The 21,507-nt window shown below is 47.3% G+C and overlaps 1 protein-coding gene across 1 annotated transcript in view; it reads left to right on the top strand.

Annotated features, from left to right (window-relative positions):
- ADAMTS2 (ADAM metallopeptidase with thrombospondin type 1 motif 2) overlaps window positions 1–11,271 on the top strand; it is a 242,258-nt gene extending 230,987 nt beyond the window's left edge. The window contains exons 21-22 of the mRNA XM_019028538.4: window positions 294–383; window positions 7,796–11,271. Coding sequence (XP_018884083.4) covers window positions 294–383; window positions 7,796–8,253 — 548 coding nt within the window. The 3' untranslated portion in view covers window positions 8,254–11,271. The remainder of the gene's footprint in view (window positions 1–293; window positions 384–7,795) is intronic.
- The last annotated feature ends 10,236 nt before the right edge of the window (window positions 11,272–21,507 follow it).

Here is a 21,507-nt window from a genome sequence, read left to right as displayed (position 1 = left end):
CGCGGGCAGGGTGCAGGGGCAGAGGAGCCGGCCCAGAAAAGGAGGCGGCAGGGCCTGCATGCCAGGGCAGCGAGAGGGACGGGATAGCTGAGACCCCGCTGAGACCCCGGGTGCTGTCAGGAGGGGCAGGAGGTGGGCGTGGACTTGGCAGCCGAGGACCGTTTGTCCGCCCGGGGAGGCGAGGGCCTTGAATGACGCTTCCCCAGGACCCCGGGAGACCCGGAGCCTCTCTGCCTGGGGTGGGGGCCCCAGCCTGGTGCCCTGCAGCCGCAGCCCCTCTCTCCTCCCTCTAGGAAACACCTCAGATCCCTCCAAGAAGAGCTACGTAGTTCAGTGGCTGTCCCGCCCGGACCCCGACTCGCCCATCCAGAAGATCTCGTCAAGTAACCGACCCGTTTATAACTCTGCCTCTGCCCTCCAGTGCATGCCCTGCGCCCTGTGGAGCTTGCCTTGGGCCCCCCTCCTCTCTGTCTATGGAAAGCTCCCCTGACTCTGCGGGCGCGCTCTGGGGTGACCGTTTTCTCCCGGGCCTCTGAGCTCGGCGTCTGCTCCGGGCCGCACTGCCCGCTGGCGGGGCCAGCCTCGCCGAGGCGTGGCGGGGGCTCGGGCCTCTGCTGGGGCCGAATCTGGTTGGTGATGGCTTGTAAAGGGGCAAAGATCTGTCGTGGTTGCAGGAGGGGCCGGTGGCCAAAGGGCGACCCTCCGGGCCGAGCCCGCCCCCAGCCCCGCCCACCGTTGAGGCTGCGGCCTGGGGGGTTTCGGGGGCGCGGTCTTGCGTCGTCGTCGTGCGGGGACCCCACCCCGAGTTTCCGGCACTGCCAGGGGCTTCCCGGCTGCCACCGCTGTCGCTGCTGCTGCTGACCCTTTGCTGAGCGTGTCCTTCTGACTCGTGAAACTATGGCCTGCTTCCGCCCGGCCCTCGCGCAACTCCCAGCCCCGCCCGGCCCTGTCCTGCGGGGTCCGGTCACGGAGGCGGCGGAGGGGCGCGTCCCTCCGGGGCGGGGCGTGGGGACGCTCCCCACCTCCATTGTCCCATCAGCCCCAATGGCCTTTTCTCGTCTCGCGCACAGGACCGCCTCCGCAGGGCTGAGAGAGAGAGTGACCGTCTGGTGCGGGCGTGCCTCGCCTACCAGTGTGAACCACTACAGAATTACCTCAATTTTTATTGCTTTTTTGCTTAGAAAAACTATGTAGAAGATGCCTTAAAGTTGAAAGGTAACAGGATTGGCTGCTAACTCCAGCTTCAGAGGGGGAACGTGGGCCAGGTAGAAGGCAGGGAAGGTGTAGGGGAGCTGGTGCGTTCATCCACCTTTTGCCAAGGTTAAGGTTTCCAAGTGCAGACGGCTTCTCTCCTTGGGCTGAGCGGTGCGCACGGTCCGTCTCTGCGGACTGGAGTCTGCCCTGATGCCCCACTGGCCAGTCGGCGCTGACTGTTGCATGGAGCCCCCGAGGGTGCTCCACAGCGCGGCCTTACACCCAGGGGGCGACCCCCTGGGCCCTGAGCCGCGATCCATGTAGCACTCCTCCCCGCCCCTCCACCCCAGCCACCGCCTCTGTTCACACCGCACCCCTGCCGGGCGGCCGGCCCCTACTCCTGCGGCTCTGACCGCTGTTCTGTAAATAACTGGTGTGCACCTGCGTACTAATCTCACGACTGTTAACTTCCAACTTTGACGAGGCCATGCGAGCGACACGCGCGACTGGGGAAGGTGCAATACTGTCCTGAGCATATGCACTTTGGTTTATCAGGGATATTTTATTAGTGTTTTGTATGTATTTAATGACGTATTCTATAGGTTCCATTGTCGTTGCTTTTCTGGTTTTTTTTTTATGAGACGTTAGCGTGTGCCAAAGTGACTGTGAAAATGACCTTTCATTCTTACTAATGATGGAAAGACCTCCTGTCATGCATCCCACAAATAAACTCAATAAAAGTTCCATGAAACTGGGTGCGTGGCTTTGGCAAGCTGATGGCTCCTTCTCTTTTTCATGGCCCAGACACTGAGGAGTTGCGGGGCCTCACTCAGTAGCATTAACTACCCCGGTTTCTAATTTGAATGCCTTTACTGCCCCACTCCCCACTGCCCAACATAGATATTTAGGGCCCCTCCCCCTGAAAGGTGTATCTCCCCTCCCCAGGTATTTTCCAAAATCTGATAGCAAACCGTGCAGACACCCCACCGTGACTCCGGGTTTTGAATCGTGTCATATGAGCACCTCGCAAGAATATCTAGGTTCTATATGGAGGTCTCCTCGTCAGGAAAAGGGCCCGAGATGGGTTTCTCCTCATCTTGGGAGCAGAGCCTGTGGAGTGGGAATGTGGGGTCAGTAGCCCAGACATTGCTAGTCCAGGTCACCTGCCGTGAGCCACCAGCAGGTCACTACCCTGGCTCCAGGCACAGTTCTCAGCCTTGGGCTACTTGTTCAGAAGGGAGAGGTGCCCATCTGGCTCAGGTGGGGGGCTGGGCCAGCCCCGGGAAAGCCTGGGTCGGGAGAGGGGCAGGGCAGTGGTGGCTCTCTGGGCAACTGGCCTGCCCGTGTCTTGCAAGGTCTTCCCAGGCAGCCACAGGGCCTGTGTTCTCTCACATTGCTGAAAATGGCCAGAAAGAGGGTCTGGGTTCAACAGGGACCTCCTGACCTGGGGCCTGGGCTGTGTCCTGCCCATGGAAGTCTCACTCCTCCCTTTTCTGTACCACTGAGGAGTCCCACCAGGGAGAGGGAAGAAAGCGTGGAAGGCCATGAGAAAGAACAGTGGGGAGCAGCCCAGCGTCATGGGGACAGGCCTTGGGCATAGGGCCAGGCCCAGGGGCTAGCCTGGGGAGGGAGCAACCATGGTAGCAATGGCTGAGTTCAGCCTGCCCAGAGCTCAGATCATTGATCATCAAAAGCAATCGCAGCTTAAAGGAGACAAGAAGCATCAGGGAAAATTGGGTCAGACAGTGCTTCCCTCCACTCAGTCTCTCTTCCCAGAGATGGGTCAGGAGCAATTCCCGCTAAGAGGCTCCTAGGCCAGAGCTAGAGACGCCGCCTACAGCCCAGGTGCCAAGGAGGGCACATCTGGAGGGGGGTGCCTCTTGCTTTTTTAACCAGCTGCATGACCTTTTGAATGTTGGCATGGGTGTCTGAGCCTACCACTCCTTTATTGAGAAATGAGAATGAGGTATTCTCCATCCAGCATTTTCCAAAGCATGGGAAATGGAAGGTGATTTGGTGGTGCATAAACATAGCCGGGGCTGCACTGCACTGAGCGGTCCCTTCCTAGTTCCCTTTATGCTTTACGGTGACCTCAGGAAGAAAGCCTCACTTGCTACCAGCTTTAGCCTGTCTCACATTTGCTCATTTCCCTTCAGCTCAGAGCTTGGCAGGCAGGAGTCTCTCTCTAGAATTTGATGAGTTAAAGTTTGACTTTGAAATTGACTTTAAAAGGACTTAAAACTTTTTTTTTGTATTCCTATTTTAGGGTTACCTTTGTTCACTGCAGTAGTTTTCCATGAGTGGTAATAGTATAAGGTCTTCTCCTAAAACAAATTTTAAGTGTAAAAAGGAGTTAATTTAAAGGATATGACTAAGCAAATAATAATGCAGGTGCTGTTCAGGTGTAGCCAAGATCGTGGGAGTAGCCTACAGTGACTTAAGTTTATGAAAACTGTGTTTACTCTCAATGGTTGATTGTCATTCACTGGAAGACAATAGGTCTCACTACTTGATTGCTACTGGAAATGGCCGAAGACCAAATATTATAAAACCACAGTGTTCATCTTGGCGGAGAGGCATCGCCAGTCATTACCTCAGGCGCATCACTCTTCTCTGTGGTCCGTGATGATACTTAAAAATGTACAAACCTGGGGCATCTTTAAGATCAGTTGGTCATGATGACTTTGAAATTTTTCTAGGCTATTTTGAAATTTTCGTAGGCTATTTGCATAGTCAAGCTCTTGGCCAGGATTTTATTTCAATTTTGTATTTATTCATTGACGTATTTTTATTTTTTTAAACTAAGAGCAATGCCGCCCACTGTGGGGAGAAAATCAGACATAGAAGTCCAGTATGTAGACCAGGTGGAAGGGGGACCCCACCTGGGGCTGCCACCCCTCACTCAGTGGACATTTACGAGCACTTCCTCATGCATGGCTCTGACCTAGGCGTGCACTTGACCCACGATCAGTCAACCTTTTCTGTAAAGGGCCAGGTAGTCAATATTTTGGGCATTGGAGCCCACATGGTCTCTGTCACAGGACTCAGCTCTGCCTTTATAGTGGGAAAGCAGCCACAGATAAGAAATGCATGGGCCGGGCACAGTGGCTCACACCTGTAATCCCAGCACTTTGGGAGGCTGAGGTGGATGGATCACAAGGTCAGGAGTTCAAGACCAGCCTGACCAACATAGCGAAACCCCGTCTCTACTAAAAATACAAAAATTAGCCGGGCATGGTGGCACGCACCTGTAGTCCCAGCTACTCGGGAGGCTCTTGAACCCAGGAGGCAGAGGTTGCAGTGAGCCAAGATCATGCCACTGCACTCCAGCCTGGGCGACAGAGCAAGACTTCATCTCAAAAAAAAAAAAATGCATGGGCATGGGCCTGATCCAATAAAACTTTATTTACGAAACCAGGTGGAGGGAGGGACTTGGCACACTAGCCGTAGGTGGCCCACCACTGTACCAGGCTGATGTGATTCCTGCTTTTCAGGGATCCCAGCCTGGTGGGGGAGATAGTGAGGGAGTGGAGATGTGGATAAATGTGTAACACCAGCCTTATCTGTGTGAAGGAAAAACTATGGGCAACAGGAGAGGGGGCAGTGTGCAGCCAGGGTGTCCCTCCCAGCACCATCGGGCCCAGGCTCCCTCCTTTGTCAAAGCCTACGGGGTAGGGAGTAGGGAGGCCGCCATCAGCTCTTATCCAGAACCCCCTGTGTTTCCCTGAGGGTAGGGCTCAGTGGTTTCAGAAACCAGGCTGCTGGAGAGGATGGGGTGGGGCAGGGATGGGAGCTCTGTGTCTCCTCCATCCACCTTCAAACAGTACTATCATCAGCAGTCTGAGTCTATCTGTTTCATATATTGGGCACCTGTGTAAGATTTTTATCTGAGAAAAGCCTTCTGCCAGTTTCAAAATCCTGACAGCCACATCTCAGGATCTTCCGATTTGATTTCTGGCATCTCCCCTGGGCACCAGGCCCTCCCCCTTCCTCCTTGGCACTGTGAGCATGGTTCTTGAGCTCAGTGTCAGGGAGATCCCCACTTCTCCTGATGGCCGATGGGTTTTAACTCCCTTTTCATGGTGGACCCTGCAGCCAGTCGTGTGTTCTCCTTATTTTGGCCACGTAGAAGCTCAGGGCTGAAGTTGGGCGCCCTCTGATGCATGGGCCTCCCTGCATTCTTGCCTGGAGCTTTGCCATTTTCAGATTCAAAATTTCCCTGTTTTGAACTTCCTCAGTTATTCACATTGATCTTTTTCATACCTTATCTTTTTTATGCTTTTATGCATTATTTGGTTGACTGTTCTAGGCTCTGGGGCTCTGCCCTGTGGAGCTTTCAGGATAATGAAAAAGTCTGGCACTAGTCATTCATCTGACAATTAGATGCGAGCTTGGCTGGGAAGGCACAGCTGCTGAGACCGTGTGCTGCAGAGACCTTACCTGCTCAAGGAGGTCAGGCGATGCCTGCCTGAGGAAGATGTGCTCCAACTGCCCCTGAAGGAGGAAGGGTGGTAGCTGGAGGCAGGAGAGAGGCATTGCATGTGCAAAGGCCCTGTGGCCAAAAGGAGGTCCATGCAGAGCAAGGAGTCTAAGGCCAGAGGGAGGTTGGAGAGGGGAAGGGGACAGGTCAGGGACTTCAAGCGGCGGCCGGAAGGGGGGGGGGTGCCGTGGTCACATCTTCAGTGAGAAAACAGCATTCTGACTGAAGCAGGATAGCTAGATGACATGGGTGAAGAATGGACACAGACCCCTCCCATAGTGCAGCCAAGAGGCAGCTCAGCCAGGGTGGAGGTGGGAGAGGGGGAGGAACAAGGGCATATCTGAGAGTGTCTAGGACGGGGCACCCAGGTGTTTAGCTTGTGTGCCTGAAACACCATGCACCGAGACGGGGTGGGCAGCAGAGGCCCTAAGCTCACGCTGCAGGGGTTGGGTCTCAGGGGCTTTTGGGACCCACAGGCCCTTGGTGGATTTGGCTTGTAGCAAGTCTGAAGCTTCAGGGGTTTGGAGCTGGTGGTCTGTCACCAGCTTCTAAGGGAAAATTACAGGCTGGAGCAGTGGCCATTAAGAAGCAGGACATCAGAACCACTGGCCCTCGATGGAAGGAAGGGGGTCTTATCTGTTTTGGACAGCTTCAGGTATAGATTGTGTCATATGTTGGTGTATGGGATAACTGTCAGATGTGGCTCCCATCCAATGCCTGAGCCTTTCTCCCTCCCTTTCTCCCTCCCTTTCTCCCTCCCTTTCCTCCTTTTGTCCCTCCCTCCCTTTCCTTTTTTCCTTTCTTTCCTTCCTTCAGTTCCTCCTTCCTTTCACCCTCTCCCTCCTTCCTTCCTTTCAATAGTAGATGAGTTCAACTAAGGAGAGTGAGGGAAAAGGAGGGCACATCGGGGGTTTGTGTGGGAAAGGTCTGAAGTCATCACTGTGGAGAGTAGAGAGCAGCTGAGCAGAGACCACAACAGGCGGTGTTGGGCTCACAGAGGTCAGTGATTCGGAATTTATAGTGGATCAAGTATCTCCTGTAACATGACTTATTCTTTCTTCTTGAGTGAATTTTTTAAAATCATCTTAATTTTTGTGTTGTGGAATGAGGGGATGGGGAGAGGGAAGGGGTGAAAACTTGGGAAGAAGACAGAGAGTAAAAAGAGTGTGAGCACAAGAAGAGTTGATGGGTTGAATGAACACAGCTGCAGACAGAGGTCGAGATGGGCCAGGGAGAAGATGGCTGGGTGGAAAGTGAGAGATAATGGTGGCTTCTGTGGAGAGTCGGGGCTCTCCATGTAAGCTGGACCACAGATGACCAGTTTCTTGGGTGGAAAGGAAAGAGAAAGATGTGCAGGGTGGAACGATTAATCTATGTGAGGGCAGCACGTTTCTTTGGGAAATGGCTGGATGCGCAAGGTGGCGGTGCTATAAGGGGATGGAGCAGAGGCTGGACATGAGGTTGTTGGGTAAGTTGAGGCAAGTATAAGAAAGCCCATGCAGGTTTGGGTGATGTTTAACTTTCCTTTAGGTGCTGTTCAGTTAAAAGATCATCCGGGGCATCTGGGTCAGAATGGGAGCAACATCAGGGAGTTGTGGAGCATGGTAGGGCCACAGCGGCCCTGGGATTTGCTATATTGGGTCTTAGGAATTGGCTCTTTTAGGTTTAATTTTGTTATAGTTACTACTTAGAGATTATTGTAGAGTCAAGCCTTGCCACAGAATTTCATTGGGGTTACCACTGGGATGTCAAATGTGAAGATGTGATAAAGTCCTATTCTTTAAGATGAGTTTGGAATCACTCTGTAAGAACAAACGGGCCTCATTTCTTTCTCAAACTTTAAGAGATACTGCAACATCCAGGTTCAACTGGGGCCTGCTTGGAAGAGGGAAGCCTTGCTCACAGCTTGTGTGTCAGCACTTCCGGGCAGGGGTCCCTGGACGCTGCCTGCACTGGGGATGCTCTGACACTGAACCCACACACACTTTCTGCCTGGGCTCACTTGCCTCTGTGCTGTCTCTGGGCTCTTCCATACGCCTCCTCCAGCAAGCTGCACCCTGTGGGGGAACAAAGTCCCCCTTATCTTGTCCTTTGGTTATTTGTCCCACTTTTCTTTTTCAGAGGGCCACTGCCAAGGCGACAAGTCAATATTCTGTAGGATGGAAGTCTTGTCTCGCTATTGCTCCATCCCAGGCTACAACAAGCTGTGCTGCAAGTCCTGTAACCTGCACAACAACCTCACCAACGTGGAGGGCAGGATAGAGCCACCGCCTGGGAAGCACAACGACATTGACGTGTTCATGCCCACCCTCCCAGTGCCCACTCTAGCCATGGAGGTGCGGCCATCACCAAGCACCCCCCTGGAGGTCCCTCTCAATGCCTCCAGCACCAATGCCACAGAGGATCACCCAGAAACCAATGCCGTAGATGAACCCTACAAAATCCATGGCCTGGAAGATGAAGTCCAGCCACCCAACCTAATCCCTCGACGACCGAGCCCATATGAAAAGACCAGAAACCAAAGAATCCAAGAGCTCATTGATGAGATGCGGAAGAAAGAGATGCTCGGAAAGTTCTAATAAAATGGAAAGATAGCATCCCTAGCATTTTTTTCTTGCTTATAGAGATATTCCATGGGATAGCAAATCCTGTGTCATGGAGATGAAGTCAAAATTCCTGATTCCAAAAGGTTTTGAGAAAACAAAGAGGGGGAATGACGTAAGAAAGATAGGCATGAGCATGTGGTGACTAGGTTAGCACGTGTGCTTCCCAGCCCAGGAGCGGCCAAATCCTGCGGTGGTGTCAGGTGTGCAGTGGAGAGGAATATAGGGGCTGTACAGCCTCCATCAGTGAGGGCAGGGCAAGAGGGATCACTCTGAGAGAACAAAAATAGGCCCCAAGTTGCTAAGCAGTGATTGGGAACCTTCCTTTCCTTGGCGGAGATGCATGACATTCCCTACCGATCCCCAGACACAGCCCGTGGGACTCTTAGGAGAAATGGTGATTTACTGAATAACTGACCGGTTGCCGAGATGAGTACAATGAAGTGGAGGTGATGAACTCAAATCGTCTTCCAGGGCCAGGCAGCCAACCAGGGTGAGCATAGTGGCCCGCTGGGGACCATGGCCGCCCTGACAGCCACACCCACCTGGAGCTGACTGTTGGTTCTGGCTGTTGCTGCCACTGTGAAATCTGTATCTCTCTTCATCTCTGCTCTACTATCCCTGGCCTTGCCAGACAGTGTCCTTTTTCGGAGGAAGTCTAGATTTTTGCATGAAAAAACTCAATCTTTAAAGGTCGACTCAGAATATTTTAAGGAGGCCTCCACTTGGCCTGATGCAGTCTTGCTAATTAAGAACTAAAGGCCTTCTGAGCTTCTTGGTGCTCATGCTGTACGGCATCTGAAAGTCTCCACCGAGTCTGAGCCGTGCAGCTGTCCTCTTCGCCTGCGAAAGTAATGAGAATCCTATCACGGGACATAAGGATAGGTCTAAACAGGATCCATGCCAAGAAAACAGTGGGGTGCTCTCCCAGGCCTCTGCCCTGTCCACTAACCCTGGCCTTGCCGGCTGCCTTCCAGGCTCTGGGGGAAGAGCTCCTGCATTCTTCCCGGGCCACCTCGGCTCCAGGGCTCCCCAGAGAGCCTCTTCCCTCCCCAAGTACCTGAGAAAGATGAGAGAGGCACGTGCTCTGCTGGGAAGGTCCAGTGAGCGGTTCAAGGGCCTGGAATCTCCCTACGGCCAAGTCTAAGGGTTCTGGGATTCTGGGCTTTGTGGGCTTTGCTTGCTTGCCGGGAATGGGCTTTCCCTGTCCCGCCCTGCCCCACCTCGCCTCTGTCTCTCAGAAGCTCCAGAACCCAGCAGTGACCTGCAAAATGTGGCCTCTGATGGGGGCATAGGGTGGGAGATGGGGAGAGCCTACATTGTCTTTTGCTCCTTGAAAACTTTAATAGCTCCTGTTTTCCAGAGAATGGTGCTTTGTGAGCAACATGCGAGTAAGAGAGAAATAGGAGGAAGGGAGTAGGGGCGGATGGGAGAAGAGTGGCTCGTTTTTACCTCTCACCGCATTGACATTTTGTGAACGTGAAGCTTAAACTTTCTGGGCTCACAAGACCCAGGGGCACGTCAGCTCCTTAGCTGGGCTCAGCCTGACACATAATTCTTAAACTTTTCCTGTTTAAGAAACTTCTAGAGGCTGTGTACTCTCACCAATCCGCTTCGAGAATTTGTTCATGTGTATTTCCCCATTATATGGATGAGGCTCAGGATAACAGCATAGTGGCTACCTTCTACTGAGTTTTGAGGTGCTAATAAGTATGTTTGTCTGAGGCTGCACATGTGGGTGGCTCTGTGTGTATGATCCAAGGGACAAAATGACGATGTAGGAACCAGCAAGAACGGAATCTGGGCTGATGCTTCAGTCTCCACCTGGGTGATGGCTAGCCTCCCGCCCTCCACCACCGCATCCCACACGTGCTGCACACTGTCCCCGTGTCTCCTGGAGAACCAAACTGGAGAAAACTTTTCTGAGTATCTCTCATAGTACCCCTTCCTTAAGAAGATGTGGTTTAGAGCATGTGTGCAATCCTGCCTCTGTAATTAGGAAACGGAGCCCGAGGCTTTCCATTGTTGGTTGAACCCAGGACAGCTGGTGCTATTCACAGGCTGAAGAACTGGGCGGTTCTTACTTGGGCCTGTCCTAGGATGTGGAGGAAGTTCAGGACTAACGCTAGGCAGAGAGTATGACTTGGTTTACCCAGCCTAGGGGCCTCTGGATGGGAACACTCCATTCCAAGATCTCAGCAGACCAGGGCTTCCTGGCTTGAGGCTGGAAGCCTTTGGGAAGAGGCCCAGCTGGGACATTCCCTGGGTACCTGTCTTCCGCTGAAGGGAGCAAGGTGCCCTCTGGGACTGACGGCCATGACCCTCTGTGCCATCCTCAATCCTTGAGCCATATATCAAGAGTCCTCTAGAGCCGGATGGTCCTCAAAAGTCTGTCCAAGGAATGCCAACGTTCACCGGGCTCTGAGAAACGACGCAAATCTCCTCTGAGCTGGGGACCACTTGGAGAACCAGCTTAGTAACAGTCCTGATCTTCGCAAGCCAGCTTCTTCTGCATCTGAGGGGCTCCTGGCACCCAGAGGAGGCAGACAGATGTCTTCTAGCTGAGTTTCTAACCGCATGATGAGACTCAGACCTTCCGCTGCACTAGAAAATCTGCAACAGTGTCCCTGAGTCACTTCTCCTTAGTGGGCAGACTCGTGTTAGATTTGTGGAACCCAGCTCTCTGATTTACTCCTTTTGGAAAACCCATGGAATTTCATGTATAAGGCTTTCATTTGTATTTTAAGGTTTTTCTGTTTGTTTTGAGTATATAAATGGTGCTCAATAGCAACATCTTAGCAGATGAAGCATTTTATGATTCTACTCCCTCCTGTATGACAGGTAGCCACTATACTGAATCAAGGTGCTGAACTCAAATCACAAAATTCTGGCTTACCGATACAACAATCAATACATCTTTGTTCTGTAATGTAAAATTTGACTCCTTACTTTTATAACTTATTAAAGTTAAAATGTCTGTGTTTTTGCAAATCATGCCTGCGTTTGTTGTTGTCTTCATTACACTTGTGCCCGTGCCTGGCTGGAACGCGGGCAGAATGGAAGGAGGTACTGCCTTCACAAGGCCGAGAGGTCAGGGCGCCGGGGAGCATTGAGCCATGGCAGCTCAAGGGAGAACCATACAAAGGGCAGAAGGCACCCCGAAGAAAAGTTCCCTCTCCTAGCTCCCCACGGGTCGGCTCTCCAAGTCACATGACTGAGCCAAGGGCCCCAACCAAACCTTTAGCTCAGGGAAGAGATAAAGAGTCTCCAGACATCTCCTCCCTGATGACGATCCCTTCTCTCCTATGATTAGGGCTTCCAGAAAAAATATTAGATGCACAGTTAAATTTGAATTTCAGAGAAACAACACACATGCTTTTTTTTTTAGCATGAAAATGAGACATATTTATACTAAGAAATTATTTTTTGTTTCTCTGAAATGCAAATTTAACTGAGAATCCTGTGGTATTTGTTAAATTTGGTCACCCAACTTGTACTTCGTGTTCCACTTCTTTTTTTTTTTTTTTTTTTGAGACGGAGTCTCGCTCTGTCGCCCAGGTTGGAGTGCAGTGGCATGATCTCTGCTCACTGCAAGCTCCGCCTCCTGGGTTCACGCCATTCTCCTGCCTCAGCCTCCCGAGTAGCTGGGACTACAGGCACCCGCCACCATGTCCAGCTAATTTTTGTATTTTTAGTAGAGATAGGGTTTCATCGTGTTAGCCAGGATGGTCTCGATCTCCTGACCTCGTGATCCACCCGCCTCGGCCTCCCAAAGTGCTGGGATTACAGGCGTGAGCCACCACGCCTGGCCTTTGTGTTCCACTTCTAAAGAAAACCCTTATCTCTGGCCCTTGTTGCTATCAGCAGGTATAGGGAGAAGCAGGGGTGGGAAGGCAGAGGAGATTTCTTCTGTCCCAATTTTTGTAAGTATTCCCATGCCTTCTAAAAGAACATGGAATTGGTGGTTGTTGGGGGTAGTATCTATACATGCCCATGATGTCAAATTTGTTACTTTGTTATTGAAATATTTTGTATCTTGATTTTGTTGTCTCCTTGTTCTATCAGTTTGATAGGAAGTTAGGGGGTTTTGGGGTTTGTTTTTTTGTTATTGTTGTTGTTTGTTTTTCTGGAGGGAGTTTCGCTCTTGTTGCCCAGGCTGGAGTACAATGGCACGATCTTGGCTCACTGCAACCCTCCACCTCCCAGGTTCAAGTGATTCTCCTGCCTCAGCCTCATGAGTAGCTTGGATTATAGGCACCCATCACCACGCTCAGCTAATTTTTGTATTTTCAGTAGAGACGGGTTTTTGCCATGTTGGCCAGGCTGGTCTTGAACTCCCGACCTCAGGTGATCCGACCGCCTTGGCCTCCCAGAGGACTGGGATTACAGGCATGAGCCACTGAGCCCAGCCAGAAAGTTGTTTCAGTAGCTCCCACTGATCATGGATTTTACTATTTCTCCCATTTCAATTGCAGTTTTGTCCATTTTACCCTTCATTAATTTTTATTTATTTATTTATTTATTTATTTATTTATTTATTTATTTATTTATTTATTTTTGAGACCGAGTCTTGCTCTGTTGCCCAGGCTAGAGTGCCTGGCACGTTCTCAGCTCACTGCACTCTCTGCCTCCTGGGTCAAGGGATTCTCCTGCCTCAGCCTCCCGAGTAGCTGGGATTACAGCACCCACCATCATGCCCAGCTAATTTTTGTATTTTTAGTAGAGACGGGGTTTCGCCATGTTGGCCAGGCTGGTCTTGAACTCCTGACCTCAGGTGATCCGCCTGCCTTGGCCTCCCAAAGTGCTGACATTACAGGCGTGAGCCACTGCATCTGGCCCCTTTTTACCCTTCTTTTAAAGAAGGAGCTTTTTACTATTTTGAAACCACATTGAGAACACACACATTTCTAATTGTTATCTTCTTGGTGACATCATCCTTTTATCTTAATGAATTGACTGATTTTATTCCCAGAAATAACTTGTCTTGCAAATTTCCCCCAATGTTAGTCCAGTATAGCTACATCAGCTTGCTTTCAATTAAAGGTTGCATGATATAACTTCTCCTTTACTTTCAAATTTTCTGTATCCTATGTGCTGTATTTGAACTTTGTAGACGTATCAGTTTTAATATAGCTTAACATTTTAATCCTTTAATTGGACTATTTAGTTCATTATATGTAATGCCATCCGTGCGGCCAGCACCCTCTGGCTGCCTTCTGTGCTGTCCCTTCCTCCTGACTGTTCTGTGTTCTTTCTCCGCTTCTTTCTCCCCTTCCTTTGGATTGGCTGCTTTTTTCCCCATTCCATTTTAACCTTCTGTTAGTTTTGAAGCTACGTACTGTTTTTATTTCATTGTGGATGAATAAAGAATAATTTATAGAAAAATGAAATAAAGAAGCAAACATACGTAAAATGCATACCCAATTTTTAAAAATAGTTTTGAGGTATAATTGACATCTAATAAACTGCACATATTTGGGTGTATACATTGACAAATTTTGAAACATGTATACAAGTGGGAAACCATCATCACAATCAAGACAGGGAACCGGCCAGGCATGGTGACTCAACGCCTGTAATCCCACCACTTTGGGAGGCCGAGGCAGGTGGATCACTTGAGGCCAGGAGTTCGAGACCAGCTTGGCCAACATGGTGAAACCTCATCTCTACTAAAAATACAAAAATTAGCCGGGTGTGGTGGCACGTGCCTGTAATTCCAGCTACTCGGGAGGCTGAGGCAGGGAGAACTGCTTGAACCCGGGAGATGGAACTTGCAGTGAGCTGAGATCGCACCACTGCACTCCAGCCTGGACGACAGAGCAAGACTCTGTCTCAAAAAAAAAAAAAAGAGAACCTATCCATCACCGCCAAAATTCCCTTCTGCTCCTTTGTAATCTCGCCTTCACTTCTGTCCCCAGGCAGCTACTGGTGTCTCATCTCAGTTTCATAAAATGAAATTAAACACTATCTACTCTCTTTCAGTCAGCATAATTTTTTAGATTCATATGTGTTATTGAGTACATCAATAGTTCATCCCCTTTTATGACTGAGTAGTAGTCCATTGTACAGATATATTTACTTTGTTTATTTACCAGTTGATGGACATGTCTTTTCATGCCCTTATTTGTTATATATATGTGCATATATGGTGAGGCATCTGTGAAACCTTGCTGAATTTGTATTAGGTTTTTTATTTTCTTATTTAGTTTGGAGAGTATATTATGAGTAATTTACCAAAAATATGCTTTGCAAATATTTTCTCCCAGTTCGTGGCTTGTATTCTTATTCTCTTTTTATTCTCTTAACAGTGTCTTCTGAAGAGTAGAAGTTTTTAATTTTACTAGAGTTCAGTTTATCAATTTATTCTATTATGGACTGTGTGTTTCATATTGTATCTAAGAAATCTTCACTCAACCTAAGGTCACAAAGATTTTCTTCTATGTTTTGTTCTCGAAGTTTTATATTCCTAGGTTTTACATTTCTGTCTATATTTTGAGTTAATTTTTGTATATAAAGTGAAGTTTGGATACACGTTGATCTTTTTGCATCTTGATATCCAAACATGGTAGTGCCGTGTGTTGAAATTTCCCAATGAAATTGCTGAAGGCCGTGAAGATTTCCTTTTTTTTTCCTAAAAGTATAACAGTTTTAGCTCTTATGTTTAGGCCAATGGTCCATCTTGATTTAATATTTATGTATGGTGTGACATGAAGGTCTAAATTCATCTTTTTGCATGTAGATATCCTATTGTCATTTTGTTGCATAATTTTTTTAAGGCTTTTTTTATTATACTTTAAGTTTTAGGGTACATGTGCACAATGTGCAGGTTAGTTACATATGTATACATGTGCCATGCTGGTGTGCTGCACCCACTTACTCGTCATCTCGCATTAGGTATATCTCCCAATGCCATCCCTCCCCCCTCCCCCCCACCCCACAACAGTCCCCAGAGTGTGATGTTCCCCTTCCTGTGTCCATATGTTCTCATTGTTCAGTTCCCACCTATGAGTGAGAATATGCGGTGTTTGGTTTTTTGTTCTTGTGATAGTTTACTGAGAATGATGATTTCCAATTTCATCCATGTCCCTACAAAGGACATGAACTCATCACTTTTTATGGCTGCATAGTATTCCATGGTGTATATGTGCCACATTTTCTTAATCCAGTCTATCATTGTTGGACATTTGGGTTGGTTCCAAGTCTTTGCTATTGTGAATAATGCCGCAATAAACATACGTGTGCATGTGTCTTTATAGCAGCATGATTTATAGTCCTTTGGGTATATACCCAGTAATGGGATGGCTGGGTCAAATGGTATTTCTAGTTCTAGATCCCTGAGGAATCGCCACACTGACTTCCACAATGGTTGAACTAGTTTACAGTCCCACCAACAGTGTAAAAGTGTTCCTGTTTCTCTACATCCTCTCCAGCACCTGTTGTTTCCTGACTTTTTAATGATTGCCGTTCTAACTGGTGTGAGATGGCATCTCATTGTGGTTTTGATTTGCATTTCTCTGATGGCCAGTGATGGTGAGCATTTTTTCATGTGTTTTTTGGCTGCATAAATGTCTTCTTTTGAGAAGTGTCTGTTCATGTCCTTCGCCCACTTTTTGATGGGGTTGTTTTTTTCTTGTAAATTTGTTTGAGTTCATTGTAGATTCTGGATATTAGCCCTTTGTCAGATGAGTAGGTTGCAAAAATTTTCTCCCATTTTGTAGGTTGCCTGTTCACTCTGATGGTAGTTTGTTTTCCTGCGCAGAAGCTCTTTAGTTTAATTAGATCCCATTTGTCAATTTTGTCTTTTGTTGCCATTGCTTTTGGTGTTTTAGACATGAAGTCCTTGCCCATGCCTATGTCCTGAATGGTAATGCCTAGGTTTTCTTCTAGGGTTTTTATGGTTTTAGGTCTAATGTTTAAGTCTTTAATCCATCTTGAATTGATTTTTGTATAAGGTGTAAGAAAGGGATCCAGTTTCAGCTTTCTACATATGGCTAGCCAGTTTTCCCAGCACCATTTATTAAATAGGGAATCCTTTCCCCATTGCTTGTTTTTCTCAGGTTTGTCAAAGATCAGATAGTTGTAGATATGCGCGTTATTTCTGAGGGCTCTGTTCTGTTCCATTGATCTATATCTCTGTTTTGGTACCAGTACCATGCTGTTTTTGTTACTGTAGCCTTGTAGTATAGTTTGAAGTCAGGTAGTGTGATGCCTCCAGCTTTGTTCTTTTGGCTTAGGATTGACTTGGCGATGCGGGCTCTTTTTTGGTTCCATATGAACTTTAAAGTAGTTTTTTCCAATTCTGTGAAGAAAGTCATTGGTAGCTTGATGAGGATGGCATTGAATCTGTAAATTAGCTTGGGCAGTATGGCCATTTTCACGATATTGATTCTTCCTACCCATGTGCATGGAATGTTCTTCCATTTGTTTGTATCCTCTTTTATTTCCTTGAGCAGTGGTTTGTAGTTCTCCTTGAAGAGGTCCTTCACATCCCTTGTAAGTTGGATTCCTAGGTATTTTATTCTCTTTGAAGCAATTGTGAATGGGAGTTCACTCACGATTTGGCTCTCTGTTTGTCTGTTGTTGGTGTATAAGAATGCTTGTGATTTTTGTACATTGATTTTGTATCCTGAGACTTTGCTGAAGTTGCTTATCAGCTTAAGGAGATTTTGGGCTGAGACAATGGGGTTTTCTAGATATACAATCATGTCGTCTGCAAACAGGGACAATTTGACTTCCTCTTTTCCTAATTGAATACCCTTTATTTCCTTCTCGTGCCTAATTGCCCTGGCCAGAACTTCCAACACTATGTTGAATAGGAGTGGTGAGAGAGGGCATCCCTGTCTTGTGCCAGTTTTCAAAGGGAATGCTTCCAGTTTTTGCCCATTCAGTATGATATTGGCTGTGGGTTTGTCATAGATAGCTCTTATTATTTTGAAATACATCCCATCAATACCTAATTTATTGAGAGTTTTTAGCATGAAGGGTTGCTGAATTTTGTCAAAGGCCTTTTCTGCATCTATTGAGATAATCATGTGCTTTTTGGCTTTTGTTCTGTTTATATGCTGGATTACATTTATTGATTTGCATATATTGAACCAGCCTTGCATCCCAGGGATGAAGCCCACTTGATCGTGTTGGATAAGCTTTTTGATGTGCTGCTGGATTTGGTTTGCCAGTATTTTATTGAGGATTTTTGCATCGATGTTCATCAAGGATATTGGTCTAAAATTCTCTTTTTTGGTTGTGTCTCTGCCAGGCTTCGGTATCAGGATGATGCTGGCCTCATAAAATGAGTTAGGGAGGATTCCCTCTTTTTCTATTGATTGGAATAGTTTCAGAAGCAATGGTACCAGTTCCTCCTTGTACCTCTGGTAGAATTCGGCTGTGAATCCATCTGGTCCTGGACTCTTTTTGGTTGGTAAACTATTGATTATTGCCACAATTTCAGAACCTGTTATTGGTCTATTCAGAGATTCAACTTCTTCCTGGTTTAGTCTTGGGAGGGTGTATGTGTTGAGGAATTTATCCATTTCTTCTAGATTTTCTAGTTTATTTGCGTAGAGGTGTTTGTAGTACTCTCTGATAGTAGTTTGTATTTCTGTGGGATCGGTGGTGATATCCCCTTTAGCATTTTTTAGTGCATCTATTTGATTCTTCTTTTTTTCTTTATTAGTCTTGCTAGCGGTCTATCAATTTTGTTGATCCTTTCAAAAAACCAGCTCCTGGATTTATTAATTTTTTGAAGGGTTTTTTGTGTCTCTATTTCCTTCAGTTCTGCTCTGATTTTAGTTATTTCTTGCCTCCTGCTAGCTTTTGAATGTGTTTGCTCTTGGTTCTCTAGTTCTTTTAATTGTGATGTTAGGGTGTCAATTTTGGATCTTTCCTGCTTTCTCTTGTGGGCATTTAGTGCTATAAATTTCCCTCTACACACTGCTTTGAATGCATCCCAGAGATTCTGGTATGTTGTGTCTTTGTTCTCGTTGGTTTCAAAGAACATCTTTATTTCTGCCTTCATTTCTTTATGTACCCAGTAGTCATTCAGGAGCAGGTTGTTCAGTTTCCATGTAGTTGAGCAGTTTTGAGTGAGATTCTTAATCCTGAGTTTTAGTTTGATTGCACTGTGGTCTGAGAGATAGTTTGTCATAATTTCTGTTCTTTTACATTTGCTGAGGAGAGCTTTACTTCCAAGTATGTGGTCAATTTTGGAATAGGTGTGGTGTGGTGCTGAAAAAAATGTATATTCTGTTGATTTGGGGTGGAGAGTTCTGTAGATGTCTATTAGGTCCGCTTGGTGCAGAGCTGAGTTCAATTCCTGGGTATCCTTGTTGACTTTCTGTCTCGTTGATCTGTCTAATGTTGACAGTGGGGTGTTAAAGTCTCCCATTATTAATGTGTGGGAGTCTAAGTCTCTTTGTAGGTCACTCAGGACTTGTTTTATGAATCTGGGTGCTCCTGTATTAGGTGCATATATATTTAGGATAGTTAGCTCTTCTTGTTGAATTGATCCCATTACCATTATGTAATGGCCTTCTTTGTCTCTTTTGATCTTTGTTGGTTTAAAGTCTGTTTTATCAGAGACTAGGATTGCAACCCCTGCCTTTTTTTGTTTTCCATTTGCTTGGTAGATCTTCCTCCATCCTTTTATTTTGAGCCTATGTGTGTCTCTGCACGTGAGATGGGTTTCCTGAATACAGCACACTGATGGGTCTTGACTCTTTATCCAATTTGCCAGTCTGCGTCTTTTAATTGGAGCATTTAGTCCATTTACATTTAAAGTTAATATTGTTATGTGTGAATTTGATCTTGTCATTATGATGTTAGCTGGTTATTTTGCTCATTAGTTGATGCAGTTTCTTCCTAGTCTCGATGGTCTTTACATTTTGGCATGATTTTGCAGCAGCTGGTACCAGTTGTTCCTTTCCATGTTTAGTGCTTCCTTCAGGAGCTCTTTTAGGGCAGGCCTGGTGGTGACAAAATCTCTCAGCATTTGCTTGTCTGTAAAGTATTTTATTTCTCCTTCACTTATGAAGCTCAGTTTGGCTGGATATGAAATTCTGGGTTGAAAATTCTTTTCTTTAAGAATGTTGAATATTGACCCCCACTCTCTTCTGGCTTGTAGAGTTTCTGCTGAGAGATCCGCTGTTAGTCTGATGGGCTTCCCTTTGAGGGTAACCCGACCTTTCTCTCTGGCTGCCCTTAACATTTTTTCCTTCATTTCAACTTTGGTGAATCTGACAATTATGTGTCTTGGAGTTGCTCTTCTCGAGGAGTATCTTTGTGGCGTTCTCTGTATTTCCTGAATCTGAATGTTGGCCTGCCTTGCTAGATTGGGGAAGTTCTCCTGGATAATATCCTGCAGAGTGTTTTCCAACTTGGTTCCATTCTCCGCATCACTTTCAGGTACACTAATCAGACATAGATTTGGTCTTTTCACATAGTCCCATATTTCTTGGAGGCTTTGCTCGTTTCTTTTTATTCTTTTTTCTCTAGATTTCCCTTCTCGCTTCATTTCATTCATTTCATCTTCCATTGGTGATACCCTTTCTTCCAGTTGATCACATCGGCTCCTGAGGCTTCTGCATTCTTCACGTAGTTCTCGAGCCTTGGTTTTCAGCTCCATCAGCTCCTTTAAGCACTTCTCTGTATTGGTTATTCTAGTTATACATTCTTCTAAATTTTTTTCAAAGTTTTCAACTTCTTTGCCTTTGGTTTGAATGTCCTCCTGTAGCTCAGAGTAATTTGATCGTCTGAAGCCTTCTTCTGTCAGCTCGTCAAAGTCATTCTCCGTCCAGCTTTGTTCCATTGCTGGTGAGGAACTGCGTTCCTTTGGAGGAGGAGAGGCGCTCTGCTTTTTAGAGTTTCCAGTTTTTCTGCTCTGTTTTTTCCCCATCTTTGTGGTTTTATCTACTTTTGGTCTTTGGTGATGGTGATGTACAGATGGGTTTTTGGTGTGGATGTCCTTTCTGTTTGTTAGTTTTCCTTCTAACAGACAGGACCCTCAGCTACAGGTCTGTTGGAGTACCCGGCCATGTGAGGTGTCAGTGTGCCCCTGCTGGGGGGTGCCTCCCAGTTAGGCTGCTCGGGGGTCGGGGGTCAGGGGTCAGTGACCCACTTGAGGAGGCAGTCTGCCCATTCTCAGATCTCTAGCTGTGTGCTGGGAGAATCACCGCTCTCTTCAAAGCTGTCAGACAGGGACATTTAAGTCTGCAGAGGTTACTGCTGTCTTTTTGTTTGTCTGTGCCCTGCCCCCAGGGGTGGAGCCTACAGAGGCAGGCAGGCCTCCTTGAGCTGTGGTGGGCTCCACCCAGTTCCAGCTTCCCGGCTGCTTTGTTTACCTAATCAAGCCTGGGCAATGGCGGGCACCCCTCCCCCAGCCTCGCTGCCGCCTTGCAGTTTGATCTCAGACTGCTGTGCTAGCAATCAGCGAGACTCCGTGGGCGTAGGACCCTCTGAGCCAGGTGCCGGATATAATCTCCTGGTGCGCCGTTTTTTAAGCCGGTCGGAAAAGCGCAGTATTCGGGTGGGAGTGACCCGATTTTCCAGGTGCCGTCTGTCACCCCTTTCTTTGACTAGGAAAGGGAACTCCCTGACCCCTTGCGCTTCCTGAGTGAGGCAATGCCTCGCCCTGCTTCGGCTGGCGCACGGTGTGCGCACCCACTGACCTGCGCCCACTGTCTGGCACTCCCTAGTGAGAAGAACCCGTACCTCAGATGGAAATGCAGAAATCACCCATCTTCTGCGTCGCCCACGCTGGGAGCTGTAGACCGGAGCTGTTCCTATTTGGCCATCTTGGCTCCTCCGCATAATTTCTTGAAAACAAACATCATTTGTCGAAAAGGCTGTCTTTTCCCTACAAAATTTCCTTGGTATGTTGATAAAAATCAAGTGATCACAAATGAAGAATTTTTTTTATCAATTCTGCTCCATTGACCTACATCTTTCCTTGCATTAGTGTCACAACTGTCTTGATTACTATAACTTTTAGTAAGCTTTGAAATCAGGGAGTATGAAGTCCTTTAACTTCGTTATTTTTCAAAATTGTTTTGCCTCTTCGGAGTCTTTTGCACTTCCATGTAAGTATTTAAGTCATCTTGTCAATTCTGCAAGAAGGCCTACTGGCATGTGAAAAAGTCACATTGAATTTATTAGATCAGTCAGGGAACAACTGATACCTAACAACATTGTGTCTTTCAGTCTATGAACATGAAATGTCTTTCAATTTATTTAGAT

This window comes from Gorilla gorilla, chromosome 4 (assembly GCF_029281585.2).
Source record: "Gorilla gorilla gorilla isolate KB3781 chromosome 4, NHGRI_mGorGor1-v2.1_pri, whole genome shotgun sequence".
Taxonomy (NCBI): domain Eukaryota; kingdom Metazoa; phylum Chordata; class Mammalia; order Primates; family Hominidae; genus Gorilla; species Gorilla gorilla.
Note: the sequence above shows the minus strand (reverse complement) of the source record. Positions and strands in the feature narration are given on the sequence as shown.